This window comes from Mustela putorius, unplaced genomic scaffold (assembly GCF_011764305.1).
Source record: "Mustela putorius furo isolate JIRA1106 unplaced genomic scaffold, ASM1176430v1.1 tig00000765_pilon_pilon_pilon, whole genome shotgun sequence".
Lineage (NCBI taxonomy): Eukaryota > Metazoa > Chordata > Mammalia > Carnivora > Mustelidae > Mustela > Mustela putorius.
Window position 1 is genome coordinate 7,953,117 of NW_025421470.1, and position 21,470 is coordinate 7,974,586.

The 21,470-nt window shown below is 39.0% G+C and overlaps 1 protein-coding gene across 2 annotated transcripts in view; it reads right to left on the reverse strand.

Moving 5' to 3' along the window:
• The window catches only part of TTC3 (tetratricopeptide repeat domain 3), a 130,063-nt gene that overhangs the window by 83,519 nt on the left and 25,074 nt on the right, over positions 1–21,470 (reverse strand). For both annotated transcript variants that reach the window (XR_006607937.1, XM_045084512.1), the window contains exon 11: positions 14,393–14,447. Coding sequence is in view for 1 of the 2 variants with exons in the window: in XM_045084512.1 (XP_044940447.1) it covers positions 14,393–14,447 (55 nt within the window). In the remaining variant the exon portion in view is untranslated. The remainder of the gene's footprint in view (positions 1–14,392; positions 14,448–21,470) is intronic.

The window sequence follows — 21,470 nt, forward strand, 5'->3', positions numbered from 1 at the left end:
ATGAGGAAATAAAATTACCTAAATGAGCTGAAGTGAACTTATGAATAGTATTTATAATAATTTTAACTAGAGATCAGTATTTTTGCTTAAGAGATTTCTGTACCCCAAAGAAAATAATTCAACCTTTATGATATTTTACTAGTAAAGAATGAAATATATTATTTTATGACAAATAAAGTTCAAAAATTCATTAAAAATAAGTAACTGAATTTTTTCAAAACATTTTAAGGCAATAATAGTCTCTAAGTCACTGTGTTCCCTACACTTTGAAAATCAAAGAAATTTTAGAGCTGTAAGGAACAATCAGCTAATATAGTCGTTTTCCAACCCCTCTGAAGGATATGGTCAGATAAGGGGTACATCTAAGGCTAGATCTTCCATTCGGTTTCCTCTTAATCAGCTTTTGATTATTTTATCTCTAAATGTAGTCCTTGGCTTTAAGAAAAGGTCCGAAAACCACAGATTTACTCAGTTCCAATGATCAGGGATTTTGTTTTGTTTTGGATGCTACAGAACCACATCCTGGCTGGCCCCATTTACGCTTTTCAGGAAATCTATCTGAAGGATGAACATTTTAACCTAGAAAGCTAATACCAAGCCTGAAGTTAACTGAACCACCCCCTCTCTTCCAGCTACTCACAAACTAAACTCCCATTGTAGGCACAGTATCTCCACTTGTGAATTGACTTACCCATGAAAGAGGCTAGAAATTGGCCTAATGTCATACTTATTTAGAGGCAAACCAAAGAATCCTGACCTTATGACTCCAGGTCCAGAGCTTTTTCCTCCTTCCTACAGATTTTACAAAGAACGTTCTCATTCTAAGAGAAACTACTAAATCAAAAATAAGTAACCCTTTTAGCAAAGATGAGCTTTTCACGAAAAAAATGGCCAGAAACAAGTTTGGGGACGTTTGTTCATGCAGGTTCGGTACATATGTAATCCTGCTCCTGCACACCATCCCAAGTTCCGAAACACTGTTTTAGCCAGACTACTTAGACTCAGATCTCAATCAAATTGCATTTGCTCAAACTGCTTTTCCTCAAAAGGCATATGAAGATAGAGCTCTTAGATATGCCACAAAACCAACATCCTATCACCCAGGACTATTTCAACTTCAAAATTTAGGTAATTACATTAAAAAAGCAATCACAGCATAAGATACATGACAGATTATAAACCATACCTGCTAAATTTATAAAAAACACTTTTTTTTTTTATCTTCCCCACCCCCCAGCTCCCCAGCCTCCCACATTCCTTAATTTTTCCTGGGTCCTTTTCCCTAAACTCTACAAAACCTAGTATAATGTCAATTGGCTGAAAAATGAATTTATTCAGAACTCATTGCTCAGGTTATTTGAATGATGCTCAAATTAGCAAAAAGGTATCTCAGAGAGTTTTCTGAACCCAATTACAAGACGAAGTTTTACTTTTCTTTGACATTACCTCACTCTCTTTCACACATATAGAAATTCCCTATTGTTCATCTGCTTAGCATCCCCTCCTTTTGGTGCCACCATGTCCCTACTCCACACAGCAATGGCAGAACTGGGACTAGTGCTCCATCTCAAAAATGAATGGGGAGAAGCATATGACCCAGGAGACCGACAAACTGAAATATGCACCATTTTCCAGGTCATAGGATCAATCCACTGGTGAACACATGGCTCAATCAGGATCAGTGTGAGGCACCCATTAGGTGTACTATATAGGTACTAGAAGAGGTTCTATTACCACTAGAATTAACAGTTATTAAGGATATCAGTTTGGGGTTCCCACTACATGGTAAAAGTCTTTTTCAAAAAACCAAGAGAGCCCACACTCTAATTACCACTGGTGGTCAAGATGGAGTTAACAAGGATTTGGATTTACACTCTTGCCCAAAACAAATAAACAAGGACAAAACACATGAAACAACGGTTTGCAAGACACTGAGTGATTATCAGGCAACAAAACAGAGTGACCCCTGAAAAACACAACATAAGCCCTATGACTGCTCCAGCTTACTGAATGGAATTTCTAAGCCCTGGTACAGGGAGAAGGAACGCAGGCAGGGACACTAGCAGTCTCAGATCAGAAGACAGAGACAGGAATCCAGGACAGCCAAGGCAGAACGCATTCACAGGGCAGAGGACCAAAAGGAGACTGCTCCACAGAGAAATCCAGAGATCCTTACCTAGTCCCCCTGAGTTGAGTCTTCAGGTGAGTACTAATCAGTATATACATGTGGGACAACAACGAGAAACCCAAACCAGGGGAAGAATGACTAGAAAGACTAGTAAGGAAACAAGAGTCAGCACTCACACAGGGCCAGGAATAATTCCTGCTTCTGCCAGCCAGACTGGAAAACATTGTAATTCATGGAGTAACAGGCAGAGTGTTCAGAAGCATTTTGATTCAGTTGTGAATAAAAAGATAGCCCTTGACCAAATACCACTCTTGTCCCACCTATCAAAACCTAAAACAAGCCTCCAAAGACTTACACTGCTTCCAAGTAACTTTATTGCATCCCAAAAGGAAGCTCAAAAATATTTACAGATACACACAAATATCAGTAACAATGTCTCATATTAATAAAAAATTACTAGGTATGCAAAGAAGGAAAATCCGATCTATAAGAAGAGAAAAAGGAGTCGACTGAAAATACTCAGAAATGACACAAATGATAGAATTAGTAGACAATGCCTTCTCTGCGTAGAAGGGTCAGGGAGAGACTCATCAGCTAGAGAATTTTTCAAAGAGACAGTGAGAGAAGGAACACAAGCAGGGGGAGTGGGAGAGAGAGAATCGGGCTTCCCGCTCAATGTGGGGCTCAATTCCAGGAACTGAGAATCATGAACTGAGCAAAGGCAGACGCCTCATGACTGAGCCACCCAGGTTGGGCCTCTTCTCAGGCTTGACTTCTGCACATCATTGGGTATAAAAACCTTAGTGCAGACGTGGAAAAACTGTGCAGAGAACCCTCTGATTCTGATAATTTCCAACATGAAGAAATGCTTTTGAAGGATTTTTAAGAAGTCACACAACTTAATTATCCATTAGAGAGGCAAAATTTATACATCTATTTCATCCAATGACAACTCAAGAATATCTGAAGTTGGCAAGATGGCAGAGGAATGGGAGACTGAGATATCATCAGGTCCCAGGAGTTCAGCTAGGTAGTTATCAAACCATTCTAAACACCTACAAACTCAACAGGAAATAGAAGGGAAGAAGAGCAGCAATTCCAGGAACAGAAAATCGACCACTTTCCAGAAGGTAGGATGTGCGGAGAAGTGAATCCAAAGTGACAGGAATATGGACCACAGTGGGAGGGGCTGACTCCTGGCAAGTGAAAGAGAAGCGGAGCACAAAATGAAAACATTTAGAAGTCTGCTCTACTGAGGGATGTCACTCCAGAAGCTAAGCAGGGGGTGGAGCCCTGCAGGTCTAAGGACCCACGGGATCACATAAAGACCTGGGGTGTCTGACTGTGGCAAAGCTGCCAGGTATCGGAGCACAGAAGCCAGCTACAGAGACGGAGCCGAGGAGTGGGCTCTCAGCTCAGGGTTCCCTTACACCATGATCCAAGGCACAGTCAAGCTACTGCTCTTTGAGCAGGGACCCCACAAGTGGCAGATCCGGAGAGACCCCCTCCTTCCTCCTCTGGGAGGAGCAGCTCGGGAGCATGCTACAGGAATCTACTGGGTTTGGAGATGCTAAACAGTGCCATGCACCCGAGATAGAAACAGGCAGTCACAGGCTGGGCAAGCTCCAAGTGCAGCTGGTAACCAGGGAAACAGGAGGGATAGACTGCTTTTCTCTGAGGGCACACTAAGGAGTGGGGCCCTGACCCCTTGGCTCCTAAAGGGCCAGAGAATGTGAGGCCACCATCTTCATTCCCATCCTCCAGAGTTGTACAGAAAGCATTCAGGGAACAAAAGCTACCCAGAGCAAACCCAAGCAGATTACTTAGCCTGGCCCTGGTTCTCTAAGCAAAGAGAGAACCTAAAAGTAACAGACCAGAAAGGAATAGAGACAATATACACTAACAGTCACCTTACAGGCAATACAATGGCACTAAATTCACATCTCTCAATAGTTACCCTGAATGTAAATGGGCTAAATGCCCTAATCAAAAGACAGAGGGTATCAGGATGGGTAAAAATACAAAACCATCGATGTGTTTTCTACAAGAAACTCAGTTTAGACTCAAAAACACCTCCAGATTGAAAGTGAGGGGTTGGAAAACAATTTACCATGCTAATGGACATCAAAAGAAAGCTGGGGTGGCAATCCTTATATCAGACATATTAGATTTTTCAGCCAAAGACTATAATAAGAGATGAAGAAGGACGCTATATCCTACTTAAAGTGTCTGTCTAACAAGAAGAGCTAAATCTATGTCCCTAACATGGGAGCAGCCAATTATATAAGCCAATTAATAAAATCAAAGAAATACATTGACAATAATACGATAATACTAGGGGACTTTAACACACACCCCCTCACTGAAATGGACAGATCATCTAAGCAAAAGATTAACAAGGAAATAAAGGCTTTAAAAGACACACCGGACCAGATGGACATAACAGATATATTTGTAACATTCCATCCCAAAGCAACAGAATACACTTTCTTCTCCAGTGCACATGGAACATTCTCCAGAATAGATCACATCCTGGGTCAAAATCAGGTCTCAACAGTACCAAAAGATTGGGATCATTCCCTGCATATTTTCAGACCACAATGCTCTGAAGCTAGAACTCAATCACAAGAGGAAAGTTGGAAAGAACTCAAATACATGGAGGCTAAAGAGTATCCTACTGAAGAATAAGTGGGTCAACCAGGAAATTAAAGAATTGAAAAAATTCAGGAAAACAAATGAAAGTGAAAACACAACTGTTCAAAATCTTTGGGACACAGCAAAGGCAGTCCTGAGAGGAAAATATATAGCAATACAAGCCTTTCTCAAGAAACAAGAAAGGTCTCAAGTATACAACCTAACCCTATACCTAAAGGACCTGGAGAAAGAACAGCAAAGAAAGCCTAAACCCAGCAGAAGAGAAATCATAAAAGATCAGAGCAGAAATCAATGAAACAGAAACCAAAAGAACAGCAGAACAGATCAATGAAACTAGGAGCTGGTTCTTTGAAAGAACTAGTAAGATTGATAAACCCCTGGCCAGAATTATCAAAAAGAAAAGAGGAAGGACCCAAATTAATAAAATCATGAATGAAAGAGGAGAGATCACAACCAACATCAAAGAAATACAAACAATTATAAGAACATATTATGAGCAAATATATGCTAACAGATTTGACAATCTGGAAAAAATGGATGCATTCCTGGAGACATATAACCTACCACAACTGAACCAGGAAGAGACAGAACACCTGAATAGACCCATAACCAGTAAGAAGACTGAAACAGTCATCAAAAATCTCCCAAAAAACAAGAGCCCAGGGCCAGACGACTTCCCAGGGGAATTCTACTAAGCATTTAAAGAAGAATTAATGAGGAAGTGGTGATGCAACATGGAGGCTTAAGTGGGTAGAAGAAGAATAAATGAAACAAGATGGGATTGGGAGGGAGACAAACCATAAGTGACTCTTAATCTCACAAAACAAATTGAGGGTTGCCGGGGGGAGGGGGTTTGGGAGAAGGGGGTGGTATTATGGACATTGGGGAGGGTATGTGATTTGGTGAGTGCTGTGAAGTGTGTAAACCTGGTGATTCACAGACCTGTACCCCTGGGGATAAAAATATATGTATATAAAAAATAAAAAATTTAAAAAACTAAAAAAAAAAAATAATAAAAAAAAAAAAATAAAGAAGAATTAATACCAGTTCTCCTGAAACTGCTTCCAAAAAAAAAAAGAAATGGAAGGAAAACTTCTAAACTCATTTATGAGGCCAGCATTACCTTGATCCCAAAACCAGACAAAGGCCCCATCAAAAAGGAGAATTAGAGACCATATCCTTGATGAACACAGATGTGAAAACTCTCACCAAAGTTTAGCCAACAGGATCCAGCAGTACATTAAAAGGATTATTCACCATGACCAAGTGGGATTTATTCCTGGGCTTCAAGGTTAGTTCAACATCTGCAAATCAATCAATGTAATACACTACATTAATAAAAGAAAGAACAAGAACCATATGATCCTCTCAACAGATGCTGAAAAAGCATTTGACAAAGTACAGCATCCTTTCTTGATCAAAACTCTTCACGGTGTAGGCATAGAGGGTACATACCTCAATATCATCAAAGCCATCTATGAAAAACCCACATCAAATATCATTCTCAATGGGAAAAACAGAAAGCTTTTCCCCTAAGGTCAGGAACATGGCAGGGATGTCACTATCACCACTGCTATTCAACACAGTACTAGAAGTCCTAGCCTCAGCAATCAGACAACAAAAAGAAATTAAAGGCATCTGAATCAGCAAAGAAGTCAAACTCTCACTCTTTGCCAATATGATACACTTCACGTGGAAAACCCAAGAGACTCCACTCCAAAACTGCCGGAACTCATACAGGAATTCAGTAAAGTGTCAAGATATAAAATCAATGCACAGAAATCAGCTGCATTTCTATACACCAACAGCAAGACAGAAGAAAGAGAAATTAAGGAGTCAATCCTATTTACAACTCTACCCAAAACCATAGGGATAAACCTAACCAAAGAAGCAAAGACTCTGTACTTAGAAAACCATAAAGTACTCATGAAAAAAATTGAGGAAGACACAAAGAAATGGAAAAACCTTCCATGCTCATGGACTGGAAGAACAAATATTGTGAAAATGTCTATGCTACCTAAAGCAATCTACACATTTAACACAATCCCTATCAAGATACCATCAATTTTTTTCCAAGAAATGGAACAAATAATCCTAAAATTTATATGGAACTAGAAAAGACCCCAAATAGCCAGAGGAATGTTGAAATAGAAAGCCAAAGTTGGTGGCATCACAATTCCAGACTTTAAGCTCTATTACAAAGCTGTCATCATAAAGACAGTAAGGTACCGGCACAAAAACAGACACATAGATCAATGGAACAGAATAGAGAGCCCAGAAATAGACCCTCAACTCTATGGTCAACTAATCTTTGACAAAAAATGGAAAAAAGACAGTCTCTTCAACAAGTGGTGTTGGGAAAACTGGACAGCCACATGCAAAAGAATGGAACTGGACCATTTCCTTACACCACACAAAGAATACATTCAAAATGGATGAAAGACCTCAATGTGAGACAGGAATCCATCAAAATCCTTGAGGAGAACACAGGCAGCAATCTCTTCCACCTCAGCCGCAGCAACTTCCTAGAAACATTGCCAAAAGCAAGGGAAGCAAGGGCAAAAATGAACTATTGGGATTTCATCAAGATCAAAAGCTTCTGCACAGCAAAGGAAAAAATAGTCAACAAAACCAAAAGACAACTGACACAGTGGGAGAAGATATTCACAAATGACATACTAGATAAAGGACTAGTATCCAAAATCTATAAGGAACTTATCAAACTCAACACCCAAAGAACAAATAATCCAATCAAGAAATGGGCAGAAGACATGAATAGACATTTCTGCAGACATTCAGATGGCCAACAGACACATGAAAAAGTGCTCTACATCACTCGGCATCAGGGAAATACAAATCAAAACCACAATGAGATACCACCTCACACCAGTCAGAATGGCTAAAATTAACAAGCCAGGAAATGACATGTTGGCAAGGATGTGGAGAAAGGGGAAGCCTCCCACACTGTTGGTGGGAATACCAGTTGGTACAGCCACTCTGGAGAACAGTATGGAGGTTCCTCAAAAAGTTGAAAATAGAGCTACCCTATGACCCAGCAATCACACTACTGGATATTTACACTAAAGATACCAATGTAGTGATCCGAAGGGGCACATGCACCTCAATGTTTATAGCAGCAATGTCCACAATAGCCAAACTATGGAAAGAAGCTAGATGTCCAACAACAGATGAATGGATAAAGAAGATATGGTGTGTATGTATGTATGTATGTGTGTATACACACACACACACATACACACAATGGAATACTACTCAGCCATCAAAAGAACAAAATCTTGCCCTTTATGACAACATGGATGGAACTAATGGTATTATACTGAGTGAAATAAGTCAATCAGAGAAAGACAATTATCATATGATCTCTCTGATATGAGGAATTTGAGAGGCAGGGTGGAGTTTGTGGGTGTAGGGAAGGAAAAAAAATGAAACAAGATGGGATCGGGAGGGAGAAAAACTGTAAGAGACTCTTAATCTCATGAAACAAACTGAGGGTTGCTGGGGTTTGGGGGGTAAAGGATAGGGTGGCTAGGTTATGGACACTGGGGAGGGTATGTGCTATGGTTAGTGCTGTGAAATGTGTAAGCCTGATGATGCATAGACCTGTACCCCAGGACAAATAATACATTAAATGTTAATAAATAAATAGATAATACACACACACACACACACACACACACACACACACAAATAATTAGTAGACAGGAACATTAGAACGGTTACTATAAACATATTCCACATCTTCAAGAAGTCAAAAAAAACTGAACATATTAAGATATGAAACACATAAAGAACACTCAAACTGACATTCTAAAGACGGAAGTTATAGCATTTAAGGTGAAAAAATACATCAGATGAAATTGGGGAAGATTAGACATTGTAGAAGAAAAAACATCAGTGAACTCAATACAGCAACAGAACCCACCTAAAAAGAAACACTAAATGAAAAGGGAGAAAATAAAGCTAATAAACAGGAAAGAAAAACTGAGAAATGGGAAGAAAAATGTGTATAAACCTGGATCCAGCCATGCCTGAAGGTAATGCCTAGACTTTTCAATTACATGAGCCAACTACTTAGGCCAAATCTGAGTTAGGTTTTGTCATTCACAAACAAAAGTCTTAATATACCCCTCAATATTAAAGGTTCTTATGGACATCTGTGAGGCTACCGGTTTGTATGCTACATAACAATATCAAAAGGCAATGCAGAGAGAAATGTCAACAAATGCCTATGGACAATACCATAAAAATTCCCCCTGTATGGGATACGATGACATCCTCTCTCAGGCCTGAAAGCACAGGCAGGGCAGATGTCATTGTACCAGTCTTCTCTATCTGGAAAGAAGGCAGAACAATGGCCCACCCTCAGAGAATCTACAGAGAACCTTGTTATATATGTTTATGTCCTAGAGGCATGATTAAACAGACATGGGCTCATAGTTACTCTGAAGTAGAAGTACAGAATGCACCTTGCACAGTTCACCTTTGCTTCTGAAGTTTAAGCTACCTTTTAACGAGCACTTCTTTCCAATAAAAGAAAATGAAAAAATTACCTTGGTATAGTTACATTTTTTTAATACTTGCTAGGATTTGTATTTTTCATCTATACAAATATTTCTGCAATTATCATAAAACATGTGTATTTAAATAAAATGAATGAACCCACATAAATATAGTCAACAGATCTTTGATGAAGATAACAAAGGTAATAAAATGAAGTAAATAGAGCCTTTGCAACAGTGATGCTGGGGCTTCTACATGCAAAAAAAAAAAAGGAAGAAAGAAAGAAAAAAGAATCTAGACCTTATACTCTCCACAAAAATTAACTAAAAGTGAATCACAGACCTAAATGTAAAATGCAAAAATAGTAATGACTTTTTAGATACCATACCAAAGGCATGATCAATGAAAGAAATAACTTATAAGCTGGACTTTAAAAACTTCTCTCTGAAAGTTGCTATCAAGAAAATGAGAAGACAAGCTGCAATCAAGAAGAAAATATTTAGCAGACATATTTGATAAGGTCTGTTACCCAAAATATAAACAAATTCTTAAAATTCAGCAAAAAGAAAACAACTAATTAAAAAAGATCCTAACAGACACCTCATCAAGGAAGGTATTCGGTGGCAAATGAGCACATGAAAAGATGCTCCACATCGTATGTCATTAGGGAAATGCAAGTTAAAACAAGATACTACCATACACCTAGTAGGGAGGTCAAAATTCAGGACATATGCCATTAAAACCAACACTGCAATGACCAAGGGACAAGTCCAAATGCCAACGAGGATATGGAGAAGCAGGAACTCTCACTTGTGGCTGCTGGGAATGCAAAATGGTACAGACACTTTGGAAAAGTTTGGCACTTCTTTAAAAAACTAAACATATTTTTGGGGCATCTGGTGGCTCAGTCAGCTAAGCATCTGCCTTCAGCTCAGGTCATAATTCCAGAGTCCTGGGACTGAGCCTACACTATGCTCCCTGCTCAGTGGGGCATCTATTTTTTCCTCTCCCGACTCTCATTCTCTCTCTCACTACCTCTATATCTCTAATAAATAAAATCTTAAACAAAACAAAAAACTAGGGGCACCTGGGTGGGTGTCTGCCTTCAGCTCAAGTCATAATCCCAGGGTCCCACGACTGAGCCCCACATCGGGCTCCCTGCATGGCAGGGAGTCTGCTTCTCCTTCTCCCTCTATCCCTCCTCCCCTTGCTCCTCTCTCTCTGTCTCTCAAATAAATTTAAAAAAAAAAAAAAAAAAACTAAAACTAAACATATTCTTGTCATATGATCCAGCAATCACTGCAATCTAGCAATCCTTGGTAATTACCCGAAAGAGTTGAAAACATGTCAACACAAAACCCTGCATGTAGGTATTTATAACAGCTTTATTCAAAATGGCCCAAACTTGAAAGCAACAAAAATGTCCTTCAGTAGGGGTGCCTGGGTGGCTCAGTTAAGTGTCTGCCTTTAGCTAAGGTCATGAACCAGGAATCTCAGGATCGAGCCCCACGCTGGGCTCCCTGCTCAGCGGGAAGCCTTTTTCTTTCTCTCCCCTCTACTTACTCTCTCATGCGCCCTCTCTCTCTCTCTCTCAAATAAATAAATAAATAAATAAATCTTTAAAAAAAGTGTCTTCAGTGAATGGATAAATCAACTGGCACAAGCCAACAATGAAGTATTATTCAGCACTAAAAGGAAATCATTATCAAGGAATGAAAAGACATGGCAGAAATGTAATGTGTGAAAGAGAAGCCTATCTGAGAACTGCATACTGTATGATTCAAACTCTATGACATTCTGGAAAACGTAAAACTAATGGAGACATAAAAAAATCAGTGGTTGCCAGGGATTTGGAAAGGCAGATCAGGGGATCTGGGGGATAGTGAAACACTCTGTATAAATCAAAATAATGGATGTCATTACACATTGTCCAAACCCAAAGAATGCATAACACTTAGGGAGTGAACCCTTAAACTATGGACCTTGGTGATTATAATGTGTCTGTGTAGGTTCATCAATGTTCAAATTATACCAGTCACCTGGGGGATGCTGATAATGGGGGAGGCTATGCATGTGTAGAGGTTTATGGAAGATTACCTTCCTCTTAATTTTGCTGTGAGCCTAAATTTGCTCTAAAAAAGTAGTTTAGAGAGTGAAAATTTTCTGTTCAATAAATTAAGCCAGGAATAAAACATTCTACATCATCCTCAATGTAATTCAGAATCTTTTAGTACTCCTTTTTTCTGAACTGACAACAGAAAATTCAATGGTAACTCTAGAAAACTAAATTCAGACTCTGAGTTTCAGTAGAAGGGGGAAATTGGGAGGGGGAGACAAACCATAGAAACTGTGGACTCTGAGAAACAAACAGGGTTTCAGAGGGGAAGGGGTCGGGGGTTGGGTGAGCCTGGTGGTGGGTATTATGGAGGGCACGTATTACATGGAGCACTGGCTATGGTGCATAAACAATGAACTTTGGAACACTGAAAAGAAATAAAATAAAATGGGGGAAAAAAAATTAAAAAAAAAAAAAGAATTCTATCATCCACAGAATAAGTGTTTGTTTATGGAGCACCTGACAAATGCCAGGTTCAGTGATGAACAAAGATTCTCTACCAAGCACAATGACTCCTAGTAAAAACAGCCACAAACTGATCACTCTCAAACAGAAGCACATCCAATGCTGGATTCTAAATCCACTAATGTCTCTTACTTGCAAAAGTCACTTTACCTCTCTGGGACTCAATCTCTTCATCTGTAGAATGAGGTATTTAAAAACAGACTCCAAAATCTGGATGCAGGAGTCCACCTGGGGAATTTCACAATCCCCCAGATTCTGATACACTACTCGGCCACATGAATCATAATTTGGAGGACTCTAAAATTCTCTGATTAATACTCACTCTGATTTAAAAACAAATTATGTAAAGCCAGGAATGAAGTCCGAAACATGTATCCTTCTGTGTCTTATCTGAAGCTCTACTTTAAAAAAAAAAAAAAGTCGGGTATTTTTGTGATTTAGGAAAATACAGTGGTTAATATCACAAACACCTAGAATTAATCACTAACATTTGCTATATTTGCTTTAGATTCTTTCTTACTAAAAGAAATAAATATGGCAAAAATCCTCTTTGTACCCTCTCTAATGCTTCCTTCTCTAACTGCCCAGAAAGAAACATCATCATGAGTCTGAAAGGTATCTTTCGGGCCTATATTATGCTTCTACTGCTTTTTTTCATTCAACACTATTTTTTAAAATCTATAAATGCTGGTCAACCAGTTAACTTATTCCAACTGCAATCTAGTATTCAGTTCATTCATTCACAAAGTCAACAAATATTTACTAGGAAATGTTTGCTATGTGCCAAGCAGCTTGTCAGGCAGTCCAGATTCAATAGTGAACCAAGTCAACAAACAAAAAAAAAATCCATCCTCATGGATCTCACATTGTAGGGGAGGACACACAGTAATAATACATACAGCATGTTCAATAATGTTAAATGCCAACAGGAAAAAAGTAAAGCAGGGCAAGAGGGTAGCAACTGTCTAGGCAGGGGTAGCCCTGGCATTTTAGTAATGTGGCCAAGAAGCTTCCACTGAGAAAACTTTCAGTAAAACATGAAAGGAAATAAGGGAGCTAGCTCATGCTCTGGAGAAAGGTATTCAATTCTAGGCAGAGGGAAAAACAAGTACAAATGGGGAGTGGGCCTGGCATATATAAGGAACAGCTGAGGAGGCCAACAGGTCAACAAAGAGTGAACAAGGCAGAGAGTGGTAGGAGTGAGGTCAGAGACATAATGGGTGTTTAAGAAAGAGGGACAGAGCAGATCAGAAGAATAATTTTGATAAGTGAAAATATCTTATCTATCCCTGCTTTATCAATGGATAGGTAGGTATCTGCACTTCTATGCCATTAAAACACCACTGCAATGACCACTTCGCATATTTTGCCACGTGTACATATTCCAAGAATGTTGTGGGGTACACATACTTAGAATAATTACAGCATATGCACATCATAGTGCTCTCCAAGTTGGCTGCAACCAATTCTCACCCACTGGTTTATGGAAGGTTCCTGTTGGTAGATATATTCACCAACACTTGGGACTACTAGTCTCTTTAACCTTTGCCGAACTAAAGGACCTAAACAGTATCACATTGTTTTACTTACTTGCTTACGTACAAGTAGATATGTTTGGAAGCTCTCTATTCTGCTATCTTGGTTTTGGTTTTCTAACTACAATTTTAAGTGCTAGGAAATAGAACATAGGTTATTTCTACTGCCCATTCATGATTTCTCCTCTGTGAAATGCATGTTTATGTACTAGACCATTTTCTACTGAGTTTATTTATTATAGCTCTTTGCATAGTTAGGACAAATTATCTCCTTCCAGGCTTATGATTTCATTCATGGTGTCTTTTGACATACTGAAGTTTTTCAGTTTATTTTTTTTTTTTAAAGATTTTATTTATTTATTTGACAGAGAGAGATCACAGCAGGCAGAGAGGCAGGCAGAGAGAGAGAGAGAGGAGGAAGCAGGCTCCCCGCTGAGCAGAGAGCCCGACATGGGACTCGATCCCAAAACCCTGAGATCATGACCTGAGCCGAAGGCAGCGGCTTAACCCACTGAGCCAATCAGGCGCCCCTGAAGTTTTTCAGTTTAATACATTCAAATTTATGAAACCCCCAATACTGATTTGTGCACTTTGTGTTATTTAATAAATCCTTTCCCACCTCAAGGTTTTAAAAGCAGTCTCCTATGATTCCTCTCCTAAGTTTTAAGTTTCATTTTTCATTGTGAAGTCTTTACTCCATCCAGAATGTGCAGATGCGGACATCTCAGTCATTAAGGTACCCTCCAGCTTCTCAACATTTCTACGCGCTACTTGTCTGGCTCAGACACACACAGCCTCTCACTGCTGTGTTAAGTCTCCTTTCTGATTATGGAACTGAAGATTCCCCTCTCACATTCTTGAGCTTGATATAATTTTATCCAGCATTTCTACATATAAATTTACATCCTGTACACAGATTTTTCAAAAGTTATACGGCATTACCTGCCCAATGTAAAGATAAAAGCAACCTACCTTTGTCCAATTGCTCTTCAGGATAATAGCTCTCTTTCCATCACCAAGTGCATTTCTAAAAAGAAAAACAAGAAATATTCACTTTTATTTATTTCATAAAGGCACGATAAATTGTGTATCTATTTGTACTTCTTGAATTTTCTAGAAAAAACCTAGTTAAAAATAATTTCTTAATTTTTAAAAATCCATATATGTCCATTATAGGAAATTTGGAAAATACAGAAAAGTAAAATAAAAGGAAAAAGTCACCCAGCGTCACAATCACAACTACCCAGGAATAACTACTTTTCGTATTTCTGGAATATTTCCTACACATATCTACATCTTATCTGTGTCTAACTTGTTATTATCTACATAGTTTTTCAGCACTACTTTTGCATGTCTGCAAGACTTCTGATCTCCTAAAAGATACCTCCCAGATCTTTTACACATCAGCTAAACCACTGTGGACAGAGCATAAAAGCTGAAACACAGAAGGGAGGTAAGTTCAATACAACCACTAACTCTCCTCAGGACTGTTTGGGAACTTATTAATGCTCTGGCCTGCTTTCCCATATGTAAAATGAGGATGATTAATTTTAATAAGTTTAAGCCAATCACGGCAATCTCACTCCCCTTTCTACTGCCTGGTTTGGGGGTAGTCATATGCCCAGTGCTGAGAGTGCCCAATGAGAGTTTAGAGGACTCATCATTCTTAAGAAAAGATTTACAGGGAAGAACAAAACTAGGTAACTTATACTACCAGACAGCAGTACCTACTAAAAGACTGTATATAGTTTAAAAAAAAAAAAAAAGTCTATCTAAAGACAGATGACCTGACCAACAGATTAGGATAAACAAATCAGAAACAGATGCATACAGTCACCTTATCTAGATGACAAAAATGACCACTGCAGTGCATCAAGAAAACATATTCTTAAGAAAGAGTGATGAGTCAATTAGACATTCATACCCATCTTGAACCTACCTAACTGCAAAGTTAAATAATCAAGCTTTTAAAAGAAACACAGAACATTTAGCTGATGTTAGAAAAGCCAGAGACTATTAAACAGAAGCCAAAAAGTGCTTATTATAAAGGAAAAGAACTGATAAACAGCACTATGTTCAAGTTAGCATCACCCATTTGTTTTAAAAAAAAAAAAAAGTGAAAAGGCAAGCCACGGAGTGTGAAAAGCTATTTGTAATGCATATATTTGACCAATGATTCAAATCCAAAACGTTTTTTTAAAAAACCTAAAGAATAAGACATTGACTCAAAAGAAAAACAAAAACAAAACAAACAAACAAACAAAAACAGCAAAAGATCCAAACAGGTACTTCACAAAAGAGAATATCCAAGCGGTCAAGCAGCATATGAAAAGATGCTCAACTTAAATAACCTTAACTGACTTAAGGAAATGCAAATTAAAATCATAGCACTGTATCACTACATACCCATCAGAATGTCTAAATGAAATGACAAAAATAATAAGTGTTAGTAAGGACGTGGAACCAAAACTCTCATATACTGCTGGCAGGAGTGCAAAACGATACAACCATATAGGAAATTATATATGAAAGCTTAATAGACGCATACCCTTGTCCCAGCAACTCTACTCCTTAATTAGATTCTCAACAGAAATGAATACATATGTTCACAATGATACTATCTGTAAAAGCCAAATACTAGCAACTACCCAAATGTCCATCAACATTAGAATGGATAAAATGTGGTATATTCATGCAATAGATGAACACTGTACAACTCCATGCAACAATATGGATCTTGAAAAACAATGCTGAATGCCAAACATAAAAGAGCACATACCATGACTATTTACATTGCACAAAAACAGGCAAAACTAACCCACTGCGTTGGAAAATGGGGTAACAGTTAACCTGGGGAAGAAGGTAGGTAGATTAGGAGGAGGAATTTCAGAGGTACTAGAGTTGTGATGTAGGTATCAATTACTCATGTAAGGACTCTGAAAATTCAACCTATATTCTTATGAATTATACACTTTGCAGTATGTGTAATTTTTTCTGAAGATTTTAAGAGTGATTCTTTTGCTGGAGACGGTAACGTCCAGCTTAATATGTGAATTACATATTAAGAGGAGGCACACTGTCGAGTCCAAGTCACACAGACTAGAAAAATCCTATGTCTTTGATAATAACATTGTTGAGGCACTAAATATACAACCTTAGAGCCACCTCTGCATTCTTTAATGAGGTTTTCTTCGCCATTTAAATAGGGTTTTCTGTTACTGGCAATGAAAATCACATCCTAATACAATGGCACACCTCATCTCTCCACTGCTTCCCTCTGCAAATGCTTTCAACAACTGCCTATACTATTTCCATTTCCTTTCATCTCAGCCCACTCCAACCCAGGATCTACAAGCTTCCCATACACAGCTCCCCCTATGGCAACTAAAAAATGTCCATATTGCTCAATCTAAATTCCATTTGGCTTCTCAGCAACAACACGCACTACCGGTCACTCCTTTTCTTCCTTCCATGATGTCACACTTCCGATTTTCCTCTTACCTCTCTGGCTACCTCTCCCACACTGGTTCATCTTCCCTTAATTGGCCACTACTAGTGTCCCTCAAGGCTAAGTCCCAGTTTTCAGCTCATCCTTGCTCTACACCAGTGGGTCTCAACCTTGGCTACACATGAGTACCATGGGGGGGGGGCTGCTAGAAGCCCAGTGACCAATTAATTAAATCAAAATCTCTGGGTTGGGATTATTTCTTCCCAGGTTGATTCCAGGGTGCAGTAAAAGTTGAGACCCACCTCCCCAAGCAATCTCATCCACATCTGCAACTTCAAATCATCTAGGTTAACTATTCCAAGTCTCCATCTCTTGCCCAAATACCTCCTTGGAGTCCAGATCCACATAATTCATTGCCGATGTGACACTACAACTGGGATCCTTCAATCCTTCATCCTGGGATCCTGCAGGATGTCCAGGAGTGAAGTCAAGTTATACTTCCTACAAATGTATCTCTTCCACTGATCCCAGTATTAGGGAGTAAGCCTATAATCCATGAAGCAGCTGAAGGCAAAAGTTCATAATAGTTCCAAACACCAAACCATAAGCAATCTCTGCTCATTTTGCCTCCAAAACATCTCAAATCCTTCCTCTCCTCCATTTCTGCTACCATTACTCCACTAAGCTACCATCACCTCTGGCCTAGAGTACTGCAACAGTGTCCTAACCCAATTCATGCTGCATCCTCTCCAAACCCATTCTCCTCACTACAACCAGATTAATCTTTCTAAGGTCCTAATCATGGCATCTCACCTCAATTTAAAATCCTTTATTTATCGATGCTCTTCAAGGCCACAGTTATGTAGCCTAAAAGACCTTCCTTGGTCTAGTCCCTGACCACCACTCCCCTCCTCTGTATTCAGGCCATCCGACACACTATTAATTTCATGAGTACAATATCCGCCCTCCCAGTGCTGGCCCACTGTCTAGAATACAGAACTATGTCTGGTTTTGCTCATTTCTGACATGGCTAGAAGCAGAACACCAATCATGCTTACTAAATCAATGTTGAATGTTACTGTTATTATAATTAATAAATACTATAACCACAGTACTATGTTGTTACAATCACATACATTATAAATATATTAGTGTGTGTGTGTATATATATAGAAATATCTATAAATTATAACGTACTTTCACATTTACTCGCATATGACCACATCTTCCTACTAAAACAAAGTAGGCATAATAAATTACATGGTGTGATTGCTCATCCAACCTAGTGTAGCTGAGGTGTACAGACTTGAAAGCTGGTATGACTTTAGCAAGGGCAATACATCTACACGATACATCTATGAAAACAGGAAGACTCAAGAGTTGCAAATGGGGGACGCCTGGGTGGCTCAGTTGGTTGGGCAGCTGCCTTCGGCTCAGGTCATGATCCCAGCGTCCTGGGATCGAGTCCCGCATCGGGCTCCTTGCTCGGCAGGGAGCCTGCTTCTCCCTCTGCCTCTGCCTGCCATTCTGTCTGCCTGTGCTCGCTCTCTCCCCCTCTCTCTCTGATAAATAAATAAAATCTTTTAAAAAAAAAAAAAAAAAAAGAGTTGCAAATGGTTACTTACTCCTGAAGACCATCTGACAAAATGGTAAGAGTACTGAACAGAGGATTAAGAAAGAATATTCTAGGGGCGCCTGGGTGGCTCAGTGGGTTAAGCCACTGCCTTTGGCTCAGGTCATGATCTCAGGGTCCTGGGATCAAGTCCCACATCAGGCTCTCTGCTCAGCAGGGGGCCTGCTTCCCTTCCTCTTTCTCTGCCTGCCTCTCTGCCTACTTGTGATCTCTCTCTGTCAAATAAATAAATAAAATCTTTAAAAAAAAAAAAAAGAAAAGAAAGAATATTCTAGACTAGATGCTCCAACAGAATACATATTACATGGGGAAATGTTACTTCTCCAGCCCTCTCACCTTCATATACAATATGGCACATTTTGCCCTAAAACACATTGGGAGCAAATACGTATTTCTCCCTCCTCTAGCTTCCATGTGGATTTGCTAGGTTAATCACTTTTGAGCTCTCTCCTTCCCCACCCCTCACTAACTTTTCCTGAGGATAAATAATGCTGGGGAGGGGCACTAATCTTACGTGGCTAAACCTCTTTTTTTCTCTCTTTGGAATCTTATACTGAACACTATCATTATACCAGATTCCCTTTTCCTCCAAGCTTAAAGTTCACAAAGGTCCCCGTTGCCAGTTCTGTCTGTGACCATGGGTGAACAAGAAGTCACTTGGCCTCAGACTCTTTGGTAAGGCCCTACTCTCCAAAAACTGTGTTAGCACTGGAGGGAAGACTGAATCACCATGAGCCTCGTCTTCCGTGTCTATTTCTTAACTGAATCTGGACTTCAGAAGAAAAGAAGATGCTATTAACTCTCTCAAACTAGAATATATGTATGAACTTCACAAGTCATAAAAGGATTATAACTTTCTTTCTTCCCTACTATAAATCATCACTTCTAGGGCCTAAGACCAACAAAGAAATAATGATGTTACTCCCCAAATTCCTAGATCTTACAATGAAGCAACAAAAGCAGAATTCAGATGGTTACTGCCAAATATGCAGTGAGTGATAACCACCGACTGAATAAATACAAACATTTAAATCAAAAGTTAATGTCTGGAATTAAGGTTACATAGCTCTGGGCACCTGGGCAGTTAAGCATCTGCCTTCAGCTCAGGTGATGATCCTAGGGTCCTGGGATCAAGCCCTGCATCAGGATTCCTGATCAGCAGGGAAGCTGCTTCTCCTCTCCCTCTGCCTGCCTCTCTGCCTACTTGTGCTCTATCAAATAAATTTTTAAAATATAATCTTTTTTAAAAAATTACATAAGCTCTTTCATCCAAGTAAAAGAAATCAGGAATTTATCAGGATATACTCACACCTGAATGTAGAACACAACTAAAAGGATAATCATTACAAAGCTATAATTTTTTAAAACTAAGTAATTTATATTCTAATATAAACTAACCAAAGCAGCAGTAATCCACTGAGTAGAAGACTATGGAGCCATGAACATAAATAAGGGTGTATCTCTATATACACTAATACACAACAAGCTCTGAGATTTAAGTATTAAAAAAAAAAAAGGCAAGAAGTACAACAGTATGTATAGTATGCTCCCACCCATGTTAAAAAAAAAAAAATACACACACACCCCCATACATATATATGCACATCACACTGAATCAAACAAAACTGCCTACATTCTGGATTATAAAAATGGCAACTTCATTTGGTCCAACATACTAAGTGCTTATATACGCATAAGATATTATGGAAATACATAAAACACACCAAAGCTCCCCCCATGCTCTAGGATTTTCTTCTTAAGTATGTTCCACGCCCAACCTGGGACTCAACTCATGACCCCAAGATCAAGAATCACACATTCTCTCCTGACTGAGTCAGCCAGGCACCCCCACACTAGAGTTTTTTAAATTCTCAGAGGAACATAACATTGATTTGATTTATACCTCTGGCCTCAGAGAAATTCAGAAAAACACAAAACAAAACCAAAAACCAGAAGTCATTTAAAGGCTATCTGCCTGCTATTAATCATAAGTTGGATCTAATAGAAGGGAATATGGTAGGTAGTTAAACACTGAAGGTCAAAGTAAATGCCAAGTTTAAAATTCCATAATTTTCCAAAGTAAATTTAAAAAAATCCAAGGCTCAGCCTTCCCTTTTTCCAATTACATTTCCCCTTACACAGTTTATCACATCCCATCAAAGAATTCAAATTTCCACATAGGAATACCAGAAAAAAAGAATAAAACAGTAAAGAGGCACAGCCTGATGATACACCTCACATAAGTACTGTAACTACAGAAGCCATGGATATACCTAATTACTTTTTTTAGATTCTCCTTTAAAAATATGATTACTTCGATTAAAACTATCATTCTTAAGTTCCCTATATATAACTGCCAAATTGTAAAGTGAACTTCTGGAAAACCTGAATAAAAGGACATCGCAGCCATGATGGGCATTTGGGATACAGTGCACACAGTCCTGAGCCTGAAGGACTCAGCAGAAGCTGTGGCAGAAAGTAGCATATTTCCACACAGCGCCCCGACCCGACCCGACCCGCCGGCCCCATTCCACAGATTTCCCAAGTGCAACATTTGCAGACCTGGAGGTGCACACGTATGATGAACGGTAGTTCAGATGGGCTCTTGGGCTCACCCACATTCATCCAAAGGTGGTACGAACTGTGACTACCTGGCATTAAAGCCACCACCAGCACTTTGACCATTTCTTAATGAAGCACTTTCCCCACACATATCTCACCTGGGGCTCCCCACCATTAGTCTTAAAACACTTACATTTCTCTTCTTTCGAGATCACTTTCCCTTATTTTATCCTTGCTATTTTAGTGAACAGTTTTTTTTTTTATCTTATGTGCATTTTTAATTTTACTATTATAACTTTTCATCACATATTTCAAGTATACATAAAAGTACAGAGAATAACATTAAAATAGTCAACACTCTTGTACCAGCTTAGCAAGATCTTAACATTTTGCCATATTCACTTCAG